Source organism: Oratosquilla oratoria, chromosome 40, assembly GCF_046742065.1.
Source record: "Oratosquilla oratoria isolate Oo_2021 chromosome 40, ASM4674206v1, whole genome shotgun sequence".
NCBI lineage: Eukaryota > Metazoa > Arthropoda > Malacostraca > Stomatopoda > Squillidae > Oratosquilla > Oratosquilla oratoria.
Window position 1 is genome coordinate 43,851,610 of NC_134816.1, and position 16,088 is coordinate 43,867,697.

The window sequence follows — 16,088 nt, forward strand, 5'->3', positions numbered from 1 at the left end:
GAGGTGTTGTCTGGTTGAATTGTTGACAGAGAATGACGCGGTTTGATCGTGTGGCGGTATATATCGGCGGAGAGCGGAGTGCCCAAACGTCCGCCCGCCAATCAGCGCGCGGGGTGCATCCTCTGTCTTCTCGTTGGTAACGACGTTTCAGGTTGCTGTTGTATACCAGACAACACCTCCTGAAGATGGCTAATTAGAGCCGAAAGACGTCTAGAGGAAAACACCATGGACTTCAGTATCCTACTCGGAAATCTGCATCCAGACGACCGCACATATATATATATATATATATGTATATATGTATATATATATATATATATATATATATATATATATATATATATATATATACATATCACAGTAATGTCGTAAATCATTAGTAAAATTAATTTTGTCCCACCATCTGAAAGAAGACACTAACGTCGAAAGTTCTGTATATTTCGATCACTAACTGTGATCCTCATCAGCAGAATGAGTACATAGAAGACATACATATATACAAAAATGTGAGGTGAGAAGTAGGAACAAAGGGAAAGCTCAGGTTGTGTGACCGACGCTCTGCGGGTCTTGTGAGTTTTTGTCCACTTGGAGTAAATAAGGTAGTAGTCGATTGACAGCTGAGGTGGTAATGCAGTCAGGTGACCATTGACCATTTGAAATATTCAAATTATGGAAATATTTAATCAGGGAAGACTCGATTATTTTCCTTCTGAAACTACATTTTGACTTAAAAATTATTTCAGCATCATCCCAATGTATGCGGTGATCTTTATTTGCAATGTGCTCTCTCTCCTCTCTCTTTACCCTGCCCATTCACCTTGGTGAGGGCAGCAAAAGGCCTTTGATATTAACATATTTTTAGTTTGCATTTCCTTTTATCATCTCTCCTTCCATTTTTTTGTTACAGGGATAGATCCAATCTTGTGGGAACAAGGCAAAAGAGACAATCCAGATCCAAAGAAGTTTTATCCCGTGCCAGTTATCGGATTTCAAGAACTCGAATCAAGGTTTAAGTAAGTTGCGGTGGGGTGTTGAACTGTGTATATAAGAACATAAGAATAAAAGAGACTGTGAGACCATAAGGCCTACACTAGGCAGTTGCATGTAATCAGTTTTCAGGAACTCAAATCAAGGTTTAAGTAAGTTGCGGTGGGGTGTTGAACCGTGTAAATAAGAACATAAGAATAAAGGAGACTGCAAGAGACCATAAGGCCTACACTAGGCAGTTTCATGTAATCGGTTTTCAAGAACTTGAATCAAGGTTTAAGTAAGTTGCGGTGGAGTGTTGAACTGTGTATATAAGCTCATAAGAATGAAGGAGACTGCAAGAGACCATAAGACCTACACTAGGTTGTTCCATGTGCATTACCACTTATCCTCCCCATCCATAAAGTGGTCTAACTGTTTCTTAAGACAAATGCTAGCTTCAGTGCTCACTACATGGTTACTAAGTCTATTCCATTCATTAATGACTGTATTAGTAAACCAGTTCTTGCCTATTTCCTTCTTAAATCTAAATTTGTCCAATTTAAATCCACTACAGTCTTCTGTAGTGTCTCTGAAGGAGGGTCTTCCTGCCCAAAATATTATATAAAAACTTTCACGATCTAAATGATGTGTAGAAATGAGAGGAAAAGATGAGAGGGGCATTAAATGAGGGTATAGGAAAAAAAAAAAAAAATTAAAGAGCTCAAAAGACCATGAGTAGAAATTCTTTTCACATAAACATTCATACAAGTCATGTGACTTCTTGAAATACTTGATTTTTTTTTTTTTTTTTTTTTTTTTTTTTTTTTTTTTTTTTTTTTTTTTTTTTTTTTTTTTTTTTTTTTTTTTTTTTTTTTTTTTTTTTTTTTTTTTTTTTTTTTTTTTTTTTTTTTTCCTTATTAGAAATGGCTTGATTGAGGTGCTATAACTGAATCCATGAAGGTATTGAAAGATAGTTTTAGAAATATCATTCTCTCCCAAGACCAGAACATTGCTCAGATTGTTATATAGAATAGCATTCAACCTGTAGGAGAGAGAACCAGGAACTGCTTGGCCAGACAGTCTTGGAAACAACAACAACAACCACAACATTTGATTGATTTGATGTTCTGCTTTGAACAGGGAACAAGAGGAGCAAGTTGGGAAGCTACAAACAAATCTCGACTCTATAGCAGTAGACATTACAAGCTTACAACAAAAGCAGGCAACTCTGAAGTCAAATATTGAGGAATACAAACGAAGACAGTTGCAGCTTGCACACAGAGTGCTTAAGGTAACAATTTCCCCCCCCTCCTCTCTCTCTCTCTCTCTCTCTCTCTCTTTCTTTCTTTCTTCTGTAAAGTATTTGCCAACTTTCTACTGTAATGATGTCTTTTACCACTTTTTTTTTTTCTTCTTCTGTAAAGCATTTGCCAACTTTCTACTGTAATGTCTTTTACCACAATTTTTTTTTTTTTTTTTTTTGTAAAGTATTTGCCAACTTTCTACTGTAATGATGTCTTTTACCACATTTTTTTTTCTTCTTCTGTAAAGCATTTGCCAACTTTCTACTGTAATAATGTCTTTTACCACAAAATTTTTTCTTTCTTCTGGTTGGTGAGGTTATTTAATGTTTGCTGGAGAGAGGGTAGAGTACCGGAGGACTGGAGAAGTGCCTGTATAGTTCCTCTTTACAAGGGAAAAGGGGACAAGTGTGAATGTAGTAGTTTCAGAGGGATTAGCCTGTTAAGTGTAGTAGGGAAGGCTTATGGGAGGATCTTAATTGAGAGGATTAGGAGAGGAACAAAAGGAGTAATTGGTGAGGAACAGTGTGGATTTAGGACAGGTAGAGGTTGTGTAGATCAGATCTTTGTGGTAAGACAGATATGTGAGAAAGCTATAGGAAAGGGGAAGGATGTTTTTTGGGCTTTTATGGATCTGGAAGTTATGCAGATTTATAGGATAGGAGGAAAGCTTTTGGGAGCTATCAAGAGTTTTTATGAGAGTAGTAGAGCTTGTGTCAGGATTAGAAATGGAGAGAGTGAGTGGTTTGAAGTAAAGGTGAAAAAGTTGGTATATGTATGTATGTATGTAAAGCATTTGCCAACTTTCTACTGTAATAATGTCTTTTACCACAACAGTTTCAAAAGACACATAAGGTCTTGTTTTTCATTGGATAGAAGTTTGTTTAAGGAACAGGGAATTGTCTGTCTATATCTTCGAAGTTATTGTTGCAAACGCATTCCTTTTTGTTAATGTTGATATGTATGTCTATCCCAATGACCTTTTCTCCTTTAGAAGAGGCTGACCAGTCATGCCATATTCTTCAATACAAATTCCATCACATCAACCACAGGCATGCTATAAGATTGTGTATAATGCCAGTGATAGTACATCCATCCATGGCACTGCCATTTTGAATTCTGCCATAGTACATACATACATATACCAAGGCTTTTTCCCCCTTCCAAGGGAGGTAGCCAAAAAGGGAAAGGCATAAAAACTCTCCCACCCATTTCATCCCTAAATACACTCCACACCCCTCCCACCCTTCCTCTCATCTGAGCCTTTGGTATATGTATATATGGTGGCACTATGGCAGAATTATATACCAAAGGCTTTTTCACCTTTACATGGGAGATAGACAGAAAACAAAGGCATAGAAACCATTCCCACCCATTCCATCCCCAATACACTCCACTCCCCTCCACCCTCTACCCTCCCTCTCATCTTGGCACCTCCTGGATTATGGGTCATCCCTGCATCTTGTCCACTGCCCTGGGTCAGAAGCAGTGTCGCAAGACACAGCACATCCACAGCAAGGCCGCTTCGTTCAATCGGCAACCTCTCCATCTCCATCTCCCCCTCATGCAGAAAAGGAGAAGACAGGGAGAAATCCCTTCAGGCTGCATCAATTTATTTCTCATACATACTCCCTCACCCCTCATCCGCCATTCATTCCACCTCATGCATCACAACAACATCCATATAACTTCAAATAACTCTCCACTTTCTTTAGCCTCGTGTCCTTCATCCTCGGATTCCTCGGGTCACCATCATAATTCCTAGTACACCTCATCACTCGACTTTTGTTCGTGTTCACTCTGCCCCATTTATTTGGTCAAGGCATCCCCTGATCTCCGGTGTAGAAGACTTGCAGCCACCAGGTAGCCAGCAAGAGCCATTCCATTTAGTCGCCATGCAAGGGAATGCCCGAGGTGGTACTCACCCAGGCAACCGAAACCCTTCCTGGGGATAGGTGCCACCTGCATAGTAGAGGCAGTGGCCGGGGATCTTTGCTGCAGTGTGGCCCCCAACTCTTCGGGTTCAGGGGTGGCCCCACAACAAAGATGCTGTTGCATCAGGATGACTGCACTGTGGACAAATGCCCAGGATGTAACACTTCACCCCATACTATTCAACACATAATGGAAGACTGCATTATACACAATCACGCACACAAACAACACAACATACACTCCATAAAGGATTTGTGGGAAAACCCCGTTTTGGCCGTGGCATTCCTTGGGGAGATGGGACTGCTCAGACAGACAGTCTAGGGAATGACAACAACGACTACAACAACAACACCCAAAGTAGACTCAAAAACTTTGCACAAGAGATCAAGGGAACCTTTGCATTTAAACACTCTTTTGAATAGTTATACACTTGTTCAGTGAGACCAATGACTAAAAGATTATAAAGAGCTGAAACTGAAAAAGAAGTGCATTGAAAGGGGCATTAATGTTGATGTAATGGTAAGCTTTGGAATTTAGGCATTGTTACAGCTACCACCACATTTCAGAGAGATTTTGTAAATATAATTTTGTAATTAACACATTTGTACCTACCTCCCACCATGGCATGGAAGACAGAAATCCTTGGCCCTTAATTTTTAAATAAACGAGTTAGACAAATTACTTGCTTTGCATTGGAATTCTTTAAAGGGAAGTGGTAAATGTACTTCCTAGCAGAAGATAGATATATAGTATTCAGAAGTGAAAATATATCTTTCCCACCTCCACCATTTTGCAGCTTTTGGTACGGCAAGAAGTTGAGCGCAAGAAAGGTGTACCAATTGAACGCGGTGAGGAACAGCTGCGCGTACATCTGGAAGCTTTGCAGACTCAGCTGGCAACACCAACTCAGTTCAAAGTAAGTTCTTTCATTATTGTTCAAGTTGTGTGTAGAAAGGAAAGGATACAGTAAAACTGGTAAATTATTTGTGTGTGTGTGTGTGTGTGTGATAGAATGTATGTCATTGGTACAGTTGTATTTGAACATAATTTTTGCTGTATTGATATTTTTTTGGAGGAACCAAGATAAGAGGGAGGGAGGGAGAGATGGGGATAAATGGAATTAAACTTTCTGACTTTGGCCACCTCACTTGTAAGGGGGAAAAAGCCCTTGGTATATGTATGTATGATGTATATATATATTTTTTCAGGGCCGTCTCAATGAACTTTTGTCGCAGATATCTGTGCAGCCCGGCAATGCACAGGGACGAGGTGAAAGGTATGGCTTGGACAATGCCGTTGAAAAGGACTTGCAGCAGTTCCTCTCCTGGCAGACGAATGCCATCAAAGAAATTGTCAATATTGTGAAGCAAGACATGGCCACAATCAACAATCTTCAAGATGAACTCAAGAAATAGATCTGCAGCTTCTGCCACTAAAGCATAACATAGGTTTATGTAGGATGTTAAGTGACGTTTATGAATTGGAAGATTCAACAGAAAATGAGAAACAAGAAATAGAATATATTGTCAAAAGAAGAAAAGTAGAAAAAATATTTGAGAAAAGTGGATAGTGAAAAGTAAGAGAAATATTATGAGAGAAATATATGGTGAAAAAAAAAGAAAAAATATTACAAGAAAAAATATGCTTGACTCATGCTCCATCATAAGTGTATATTAATATGTAACATGCTGATAGACACATATATGCATGTTTATATTGATATATATTTTTCATGAACACAAATTGGTACATGTGGTGCATAATTTTAATCTGGACAGTTGGTCAAAATTTGATACAGTTGATTGATTAATTGATTGATTCAGTTTAATGTCACAAACTCCTCATCATGAAGTTAGGAAGGTGCCCCTTACAGAGGACTTTGTAGCATGGAGTTTAATGAGCCATGCCCTTGGTCCAACTCGCTTGTGGCAAGATTTGAACTGCCACCACCACAACCTCTGCCACAAGTAGCGACACTCTAACCTATTTGGCCAGTGAGCATCCTAAAAATTTGATACAGTTAAGTGGCGAATTTACCTCTGGACATGTTTACAAAACGGAATTTTGATTTTATGCCTCCTCCATTTTTGTTACTAATAGCACCAGTGATACTGTACCAACTCCGTCAATACTGAAATGTGTTTTTATAATAAATCTTGATCAATTTTTGTACTTTGTTTATACAAGTTCTTGAATATAACCTTACATTTTGCTGTAGTATATTATGTTTGAATTTCATGCTGGAGTGTTTTGATTTGGTTAGCTGCTGTTTTAATATAGTGAGACCTCTCATTAACAGACATTAATTAGCTGTGTTTTCGGTGTTTAGGAGTGGTTTTTGGGTGGCATAGTGATTGCACGCACTAAACAACAGCACCGAAAACACTACAAACACAGCTAATTAACATCCATTAATGAGAGGTCTCACTGTACTTTGTATATTGACCATTTCTTTAGCATAAGGGATTTGTCGTTGGTTAGTTTAGCACGGTGTGAGGGAACGAGAAGTGTACCGTAAAACTACCACAGTAATTGTCAAGGAGCAGATACCAAAAACAATCTGTGTATTCAGAAGACTACCTAGAAGAAAAAAAAAATTGTACAAAGTACATACATATACCAAAGACATTTTTCCCCCTTATAAGGGAGGTAGCCAAAAAACAAAGGCATAAAAAACACTCCCACTCATTCCATCCCTATCACACTCCACCCTCTCATCTTGGCACCTCTTGGATGATAGTTCATCCCTGCATCTTGCCCACTGCCCTGGGTTAGAAGCAATGCAGCAAGACACAGCACATCCACAGCAAGGCGACTTCATTTAATTGACAACCCTACCCTCTCCATCCCCTGCAGAAAAAGATGATGATATGGATTAATGTCACAAACTCCCTCCTATCGGAAGGCTAGGATGGTGCCCCTCACAGAGGACTTTGTAGCGTGGAATTTAATAAACCATAATGCCCTTGGTTCAACTTCGCCGTTGGCAGGGTTCGAACCGCCATCCTCTTGACCTTCGCCACAAGTAACGACGCACAAAGGGTCACCATGTAATACAACCAGTTGGGGTAAACCAGCTTCACTTTATAGGTCCTGCTATAGAGGTGCTGTGCCTTGCTGCATTGCTTCTGGCCTAGGCAGTGGGTGGGGAGACAGGGATAGCCCATCAGTCATGCAGAAGAGAAAATAAATTGAGTGATGGATGGGTTTTTGACTGGCTACCCTCCATTATAAAGGGGAAAGGGAGTTTTGGTATATGCATATTTGTATTATTATTATTTAGGAAACTCATGAATGTCCAGTAACAAATACTGTCATGAGAAACCAAGTATCTGGGGGAAGAACAAATAGACGACTGCATGAGAAATTGAGAATGTGTTTGTGGCGTCAATGAAAACTAAATTTGTTTGAAATGGAATGTTTAAAAAATACAAGGATTTTTCCCTTTCTTTTATTCTTTCATTTTTATTTGTTTTATTATATTTTTTATTCTTCTCTTTTCTTTCTTCCTCTATAGTCCAGGCATTGTACGCACAGCATGGAATGTTTAAAAATATTTAGATTTTTTTCTTCTTTTATTTATTTATTTTTGCTTATATTTTTCATTCTTTTCTTTTCTTTCTTCCTCTTTAGATTAAGTCTGGATATTGTACGCACAGCATGAACAGACGTCTAAAGTTGTGTTTACTTGGATACATGTTGAGCGCATTTGGTATAACAGGACGTTCACCTAAAAGGCTGGTAAGTGGCTGGTGACTTGAGAATGGGGCATTCAGATTCAAACGTCTGGCACGACCTGTCCACAACAGTTCTGGAAAGATAAAACATGCATTAAATGGTTCCGGCTGTTGTCAATACTATGGTAGGCTTGGGGAACATTTACAAGAATAGTCTTCAGTAGTGTAATGCAGTTGGAAATACAGATTTCAATTGCTACATTTGATATATATATATACTATATATATATATATGTATGCCCATCATTTCCCTAATACACTTACATGTTTGTCGAGGAAACGTAGTAGTGAATAGTGTGTGTGATGAGACAGGCTAGTTGGGACAAACAACCAGGATACACTGTAACAACACCCTTGAACCAGTTGACAAGGACGTTCCACGTTATCCTCTTGAACCGCCATTGCTCGACTTTCCCCACCGCAATATCGTCTCCGTTTTCTTCGTCCAAGCTCATCGTCCTAATCTTGTCGTTGTTGGCGTCGAGTATAGCTATAAGGTCCCATGGATTTTGACGAAGAGCTTCGAAGACATCTACTTCGTTCTGGGGAGCTTGGTCGCCGGCCTGTTGAATATTGTTCCATAAAGGTGTATCTGGTTCTTCATGATCATTAGAATTTTGTTCTTGCAATCTTTCATTGGGACAAACACATTCAAACATTTCCATACCCGCAGTTCTGTTAAAAGTATAAACTTTGTTAAGAAATCCAGTCCCCTCTTCTCTCATGGATTTTTCTATTTCTCTGTCCCCTTCTCCTGGAGTGGCGTGGATAAAAAGGGATTTGCTATCAACAAGATGATCGTCGTTCTTGAAATTAGGTACGTTTCCCTCCAAGATGTCGCTTGGCGGGAATTCACTCTTCAAGCTTCGTATAGTCCTCATACCCATTTGAGGACCGTTCACATTGTTGTTATTATTGTTGTTGTTGTTATTGTTGTTATCATTATTGTTATTGTTATCATTAACGTTATTTATAACGTTGATTATAGTGTTCAGAGTAATCAACAACATATTCATGAATCCGAAATAGGAGAAAGAAGGTTTGCAGGGTTTTGGTTTTGATTTTGAAGATCTTTTCTTGATATTGTGATTTTCAATTAGCTTAGGGCTGCTATGGGGATTTTTCATCTCTCCGTTAAAAGAAATCTTCATCGATGACATTGTATTTGGATACAAAGCGCGTTCAACGGGGTTGTTTGATATGGACTGTTTTGGTAATTTTTTATTTATGTTCGAATGCATACCATGACCCTCAGGCAGGTCCGACCCCAGTACAGTTCGTTCATTGGACGTCATGATGACAGGCAAAATTTCTGGTGAGAGACTACGATGGGATATTCCCAGGCCGGTGAGCTTGGCAGCAACTGCAAGGGCAGTGTTATCTGGAAACTCCCACGAAAACACTAGAAATAATGATGACCACGTTTGCATTAATGCAGTGCTCTCAAGAGCATGTAGCAACAGAAATGTTGTTGAGCTCACTTGCAGAAATGTCTTTTGAAGATGATGGATATTCATCGTTACACAAATTTCAAACACAACTCGAATGATCCAAACAGATAAATCGTTACACAAATTTCAAACTACTCGAATGATTACCTCTCACAAAAACGGGAACATAGAATTGTTTAGCGATGACTAAAGCAAAGTTTGTAGATTATAGCACCGTTGCGATTGAATTCTTTAGTTTATCACAAACGACTTTAAGGCACTTGCATTGGATATCACCACACCACCACAACGTACATAATATTTTTTGTAACATTTCCAGATTTAAATATTAATCTTTGTATTCTTCCCGTTATGCTGATATTTTCACTGGTGTTTAACAATCGTCCAAATATTACAAGTCTTAGATAACTTATATCCCCCAACACGACAATTTTACTGCCGTTGTAAGTTTGTGTCGATCCACGGAGCTCGAATGACGCTGGCGATTTACTCACTCGACTCATCGAAACGGTTCGGTGGAAGTAACGGTATTATGTTAACGGATTCGGTGGCGGGAGGGATGCGAGATGGGAACAGAATTGAATGAATTTTGTAATTATATAGCCATCCAGAGATGATGACAATTAATAGTATTTAGTGTCATAAGCATCGGTTGTATTCGAGGCATTTGTTTAAGAATTTAAATGTATCTTCTCTTTACCGTTGTCCCCGGGTTATTGACTCCGCTCTATCAACTTACGATTTTACTTTATTATTATTATTACTATTATTATTATTATTATTATATTTATTATTATTTTATTCCCGCTTGTCCCGAGTTGTGTAAATTAAACAAGATTACGTAAAGAATGTTTAATCGTAGCTGTACATATATAAAAAGGACAAAGATTCACGCCTCTATTGCATAGATATTCACAAAAAACAAGAACAAATGCGTGTACAAATAAATGTACGCTTTGACTTTTGTACCACTATTTTGTACATTTACAAATGTACAACTAAACCCATTTGATTATTCTTCCCGTGGTACACTTTATATATATTTTCTGGTTAATTATATATATATATATTATATATATATATATATATATATATATATATATATATATATATATATATATTTGAGAACAAATATAGGGAAACATAATCAAGCCGCGTTACACAGTGTTCGCATACTCACTGTAACCTGTCGCAAACAATGACAGTAAAAATCATATCACATATGATGAAAGACTCCGTTACACTCCACGTCCTCCCAAGGCCCCGAGACAACCGCCAACGTCCACAGGATACTATAGGGTGATTGCATCCAAGGCGATTTGAGTCTGTGAATAAAATGTGTGTGTGTGTGTGTGTGTATATATATATATGTGTGTGTGTGTATTACAAAGGAGCATGCCGACAGGAGACCTTTTGGTCCATAACTAGGTCGGATGCGGAAAAAATAATATAAAATAAATAAGCAAATAAAATAACGATTATAAATAATAAACAAACATGTAAATAATAATAATTATTAATAAAAAACATCAATAATAATAGCTAAATTAATAACATATGAATAAATAAGATAGGATGTCCAGACATTTGTGTTTTGAGAAAGTCTAAGTTTGGCCTTGCTGCTCGCCACTCGCCAGCCTGCATACCAGAATTCCCTGTATAGGGCTCCTGACGTCACGAGTCACTTGAGGGACGCCCTTAGGGCCCAGAGCTACGTGAGTTTCAGTTTTGAGTGGAGATTGTTTTCAGTCTTTTTCTTCTTCTTTGTCTTCTTTTTCTTCAATTTCCTACCTTCCGCTTTCCTTTCCCAAGTAGCAAACCAGCGTAGGAAGATTAAGGTCAGAGTTCGACGCCATTTCATGCCTTCCCCCAGCCCTGACAACCTTAGAGGTGCTGTTGACCAGTGCCACGTTTCGTTGTTGGCACTCAGCGTGATCGCACCGGTGATACCTTTTTCTGACCACATTTTGAATCACAACAGAGGCTGTATTTCCCCCTCATGGGATAGTCCGGTCCTGCGATGGCCCAATAAGACTGAACTCGCGCACGTTTTCTAAACACAACACACATGTGTGGAAATACAGTGCACCCTCGATGTACCGAACCTCGTTATAACGAATTTCGTCGGATATAACTGGCTATGTCGGTATATGCGGGGCCAGGTCCGGTATAAAGGGCGGGCACTTGGAAGATTTGATTACTTGTGTACATACAGTACGTACTTTCGGCTATAACAACAAAATGTACAACTGTGATGTACGCTACCACTTCGCACAGGAAGTCTGCTTGTACACTTTTTTATTATTATTATTTCTCTCTGAGTATTTGTGTACATACAGTACGTACTTTCGGCTATAACGACAAAATGTACAACTGTGATGTACACTACCACTTCGCACAGGAAGTCTGTTTGTACACTTTATTATTATTATTATCATTATTATTATTATTTTCTTCATCCGTTCAAATAGAGGGCAAAAACGACGGTCAAGCCTATGATGGCCACCATCAGAACGAAAGCGGACACTTTAACACAAAACGTCTTGTTTCTTGGCGTCCAATTCTCCTTCCGGTATCTGCATAGCATCTGACCTTCCACGAAGACGACGTTCAGGCCTCGAACTGAGGCCGTCAGACCTCCCGAAGAACGCGCGTTGTGGACACATTCAGGGAGATCTTCCGCCACGCAGTCGTAACAAGGCAGGGCGTCCTCCAGTCCCAGGACTGCCGAGGGAAGGTGGGGGAAGGTGTCCATATAGTCACAGATCCCTGGAGTGGTCGTTTTGCAAGAATCCTCCAGAAGCGGAGGATCTATGTCCCTTTTTAGGATCGTCCTGTTCAGTGCCCAGATCCCTTGGGCAGCAGACTCTTCCTCTTCTTCCTCCTCCTCCTCTTCCTCTTCCTCTTCCTCTTCCTCCCTCTCCTCTTCCCTCTCCTCTTCCTCCCTCTCCTCTTCCTCCTCCGGAGACAACCTACACGGATGGATCTTCACCCTAACTTCGTCGTTCTCAATAACGTTCGTCAACTTCCATTTCGAGTCAATGGCCTCTGAACGATCACCAGAGAGAACCGAACTTCTTTTGGATTCGTTTTCGAACCTCAAGGCGCACCAGTAGCACGGAAGACCCTCGGATTCGTTCCTCAGGGTTGTGTTCAGACATTCGCAGCAGCGTTCGGTTCGAGACATGGTAGAGGCGTTAAAGTTTTCCCGGTGGGAAGACGAAAACTTCTGACATGGAACTAGAACTTGTAAAAATTTATCTTTTTCGCGTTTTTCTCAGCCATTTGCTGGAAGTCAGAAGACGCACCTGCAAAATGAACAAATGAATAATTAAATAAATAAGAATAGACTGGATAAATAAATAATAGATCCATAAATAGGTAAATAAAAACATAGAGGAGTAATTAGAAAAATATTTAGAAATGCAAAATAAATGAATAAATAAAAAAGAATAGATTAGATAAATGAATAAACAAATAATAGACAAATAATCAAATCAAAAAATGGAGAAGAAGTAATTTCAAAACTATTTAGAAATGCAACACAAATAAATAACACAAAAATAATAATAAATACAGAACGTTCCAGTAAATCAAAGTAGGTGATTATTTAGAAATATTCTAGATACGTAACTCAAATTCCATAAAGAATACATCTCATCCCGTAAATTCTTGAATGGACAAGGTTGGGAAGGGTCGCAACGTGAATGAATCGGTGGGGATAAACAATCTTCAGTTCTCTCCCCCCCCTATCTCTCTCCTTCTCTCTCTCTCTGTCTCTCTCTCACTCTCTCTCCTGCTTTGGAGGCTCTTGCTGTGCCTTACTGCACTGCTTCTGACTCCGAGTAGTGTGGCTGGAGGGAGGGATGGCCCAAGATCTAAGAATATAAGGTCTAACCACTTCCGACCGAATTTCGAGGGAGTTGGCGCAGCGGGCCCGTGAACGTCACCTGGCTGTTCAAAGTGGGGTTAGCGGGTCCTATAAGCTGTCAGTTGAAGCTGGTCCGTCGTACGAAAATGACGTTGCCTTCGCTCGCACCGCTCCACGCAATTAGTTATATTCTGACAAATATTATATAGAATATATATATATAAATATATATAAAATATTATAGTTCCTGTCTATATATATGAATATATAATATATATATATAAAATATTATAGTTCCTGTCTTCCTTGGCGTTTCACAGTTTTCTTCAGTTTTTCAGAAAGAGAAAACGGACTCAGCCAAATGACGTCAGAAGTTGCGCAGAAGAATGTAAACGGTCTGACCTGTATATTTAGACCTTGGGATGGCCCATCGTCCTCTAGGAGCTAAAATGGAGAGGGCAACAGATGGGTGTGGGGGGAGTAGGCTACCCCTCCCTTTATAAGGGAGAAATGGACTTTTAGTATACGTATCCATGTATATATGCGTATATGCATGTGTGTACGTATTTATGTATGTATATGTATTTATGTATTTGTACGCATGCATGTATGAATGTTTGTATATACCGGTATATGTGTGTGTGCATGTATATATATATATATATATATATATATATATATATATGTATGTATATATATATATGTATGTATGTATATATATGTATGAATGTATATATATATATATATATATATATATATATATATGTATATATATATTGTATATTTAAATGTATGTATATATATATATATATGTATATATATATATATATGTATATATTTATATATATATATATGTGTGTGTGTGTGTGTGTGTGTGTGTGTGTGTGTGTGTGTGCATGTATGTATGTATATAATGACCTTGGGGAGTAAACTCAATAAATACCTACCTAGCCTCTCTATCTATCTCTATCTCTTTCTCCCCTCTCCCCTCCCTCCCTCCCTCTTTCTCTTAGAGATCACATATGGCTTTGGTGACAAGTGATTTCACAACTAAGATGAAGTGCTCAACCTGCATGATGACCAGAATTATATTTGGATTTGAAAATCGCTGAGGAAGGCGTGTGCGTATGTGTATATGTGTATATATATATATATATATATATATATATATATATATATATATATATATATATATATATATATATATACACATATATATCAGACATATTTGCTCGTCAAGCACAAGTCGCCCTTCGCTGCCTTGGGCAAGTTATTGCCCCCCTCCTCCCCTCCACTCCCTCCCTTCCTCCCCCGTTGGGTCTACCTTGGCCACATTTCGGCCCCATCTGATCTCAATACTTTCGTCGCGTTTTATGATTTACTGTTTATCCCAACCGTCGCCAAGCTGTTTTATTGACCAGAAGTAACTTTAATTAAATGGTATTGCGTTAGGTAGAATATAATGTATAAAGTGCGTCGTCTATTCTCCCCTTTCCCTTCTTCAGATGAATAAAATCGTCTGGCGACAGCGTGAGATCCTAAAATACAATTGAACGAATATCACCTTTGTTTTTCTCTGTACCTTGCAAGCGACAACACTGATTCATGTTGCAATTTGCAGCCCCAAGTGGCAATATGAATCATCCTGGACAACGCTGCCAGACTTTAAGAAATGCTGATAAATTCAAACTAGCCAGAGATATTTTATAACCAAATTCCCTTTCGACAGTACTACCTATATTTCTAATTCGATAAATTGAGTTTTATCTTAAATGTTTGCGACAAAATCAACACCATAGACGAGATTTACTTTATATTTTATTTGTTCATTGGTGACTACCTACCGCTATAAACTGTACATGTTAACATTTATGCTTACCTGGATTTATGTGATAAGATTCACATTGGCAAAGGAGTGACGCTATCGGTTGAGGGCGGTAGCAGACGTGACGTCATATCGCCTGAGATGCTCAGCAGTGGCATTGAAGTTACTCGCTTTAAATGTCCTAAGTATTTCACATATTTCCTCAATTATCGACAATCAGCGTCGTTCATAAACAACCACTCAAATCCTCGAGGATGCAGAATGTCTCATTTCAATGACATTCAAGTCTATCATCATGAGAGCTGTCAAAAATGAATACAGATGGTCACAATGTCATTGCCATGGTTGATCTGCTTGGAAGTGTTTTTAAATAGAAAACGGTGAAGGTCTTTGTTGCCGTCACAAAGAAACTGTCGTACAGTGGCCAGTTCCTGTGTTATTGAAACATGTTCTTGAAAGCATCGTTTATACTCACATACATTTTTTCTTTGTTTTACGTATGGTGTCATAGACCAAAATTCACTGAAAACATTGAGAAATATTATTCTAATTTCTGTCTTCTGACAAATACACGCCTGAATTTGTTTCCCATTCAATATGATTTTGCTTTTATCATTAGTACAACTGTCTCTTGAAACTAGCGTGACATTGTCAGTATCATTTCTTGCATTAATCTTTTTGTCCAATACAGAACTTAAATTTAAAGTCAATGTCCTTACCACGGAGACAAAACCTCGAGTTCAAATAACGTAACTGCCAATGTCGTCTCTGTTTACTGAGTCGCGTAGGCAGACGACAGACACGTTTGGCGCCAAAATTGACCCAAGCGTCGTCTGCAGCGTCTTCTTCCTCACTCTCGAAGTGAACTGCGTCGGGAGAGGTAGTCATGTCTCTCGGAGAAGGAGGAGCTTTGGCTGGTGGGCTGCCAGAATGCCAGGTAGAAGTGTACGCATCTCAGACAAGCAGCGGCCATGATCCTTGGCAGCCCAATGCATTGTC

The 16,088-nt window shown here is 38.9% G+C and overlaps 3 protein-coding genes across 14 annotated transcripts in view; 1 reads left to right on the forward strand and 2 right to left on the reverse strand.

Moving 5' to 3' along the window:
- Nup54 (nuclear pore complex protein Nup54) overlaps positions 1 to 5,805 on the forward strand; it is a 56,318-nt gene extending 50,513 nt beyond the window's left edge. For all 11 annotated transcript variants that reach the window (XM_076177659.1, XM_076177663.1, XM_076177660.1 and 8 more), the window contains 4 exons: positions 908 to 1,013; positions 2,110 to 2,260; positions 5,002 to 5,121; positions 5,414 to 5,805. In XM_076177659.1, the coding sequence (XP_076033774.1) occupies positions 908 to 1,013; positions 2,110 to 2,260; positions 5,002 to 5,121; positions 5,414 to 5,620 (584 nt within the window). In that variant the 3' untranslated portion in view covers positions 5,621 to 5,805. The remainder of the gene's footprint in view (positions 1 to 907; positions 1,014 to 2,109; positions 2,261 to 5,001; positions 5,122 to 5,413) is intronic.
- Positions 5,806 to 6,502: 697 nt separating this feature from the next.
- Positions 6,503 to 10,422, reverse strand: LOC143020837 (uncharacterized). Its single transcript, XM_076177668.1, has 2 exons — positions 8,207 to 10,422; positions 6,503 to 8,016 (listed from the first exon to the last, which is right to left on the reverse strand). Exons 1-2 carry the CDS (start codon positions 9,457 to 9,459, stop codon positions 7,932 to 7,934), a joined length of 1,338 nt encoding a protein of 445 aa, XP_076033783.1. The 5' UTR covers positions 9,460 to 10,422; the 3' UTR covers positions 6,503 to 7,931.
- Positions 10,423 to 10,507: 85 nt separating this feature from the next.
- On the reverse strand, positions 10,508 to 16,083 carry LOC143020610 (uncharacterized). 2 transcript variants are annotated; one of them, XM_076177049.1, is made up of 3 exons: positions 15,809 to 16,083; positions 15,144 to 15,611; positions 10,508 to 12,701 (listed from the first exon to the last, which is right to left on the reverse strand). In XM_076177049.1, exon 3 carries the CDS (start codon positions 12,578 to 12,580, stop codon positions 11,849 to 11,851), a length of 732 nt encoding a protein of 243 aa, XP_076033164.1. In that variant the 5' UTR covers positions 12,581 to 12,701; positions 15,144 to 15,611; positions 15,809 to 16,083; the 3' UTR covers positions 10,508 to 11,848. The 2 variants fall into 2 exon arrangements, with proteins under 2 accessions (XP_076033164.1, XP_076033163.1); XM_076177048.1 differs by having other exon boundaries at positions 15,144 to 16,083.
- Positions 16,084 to 16,088: the final 5 nt, after the last annotated feature.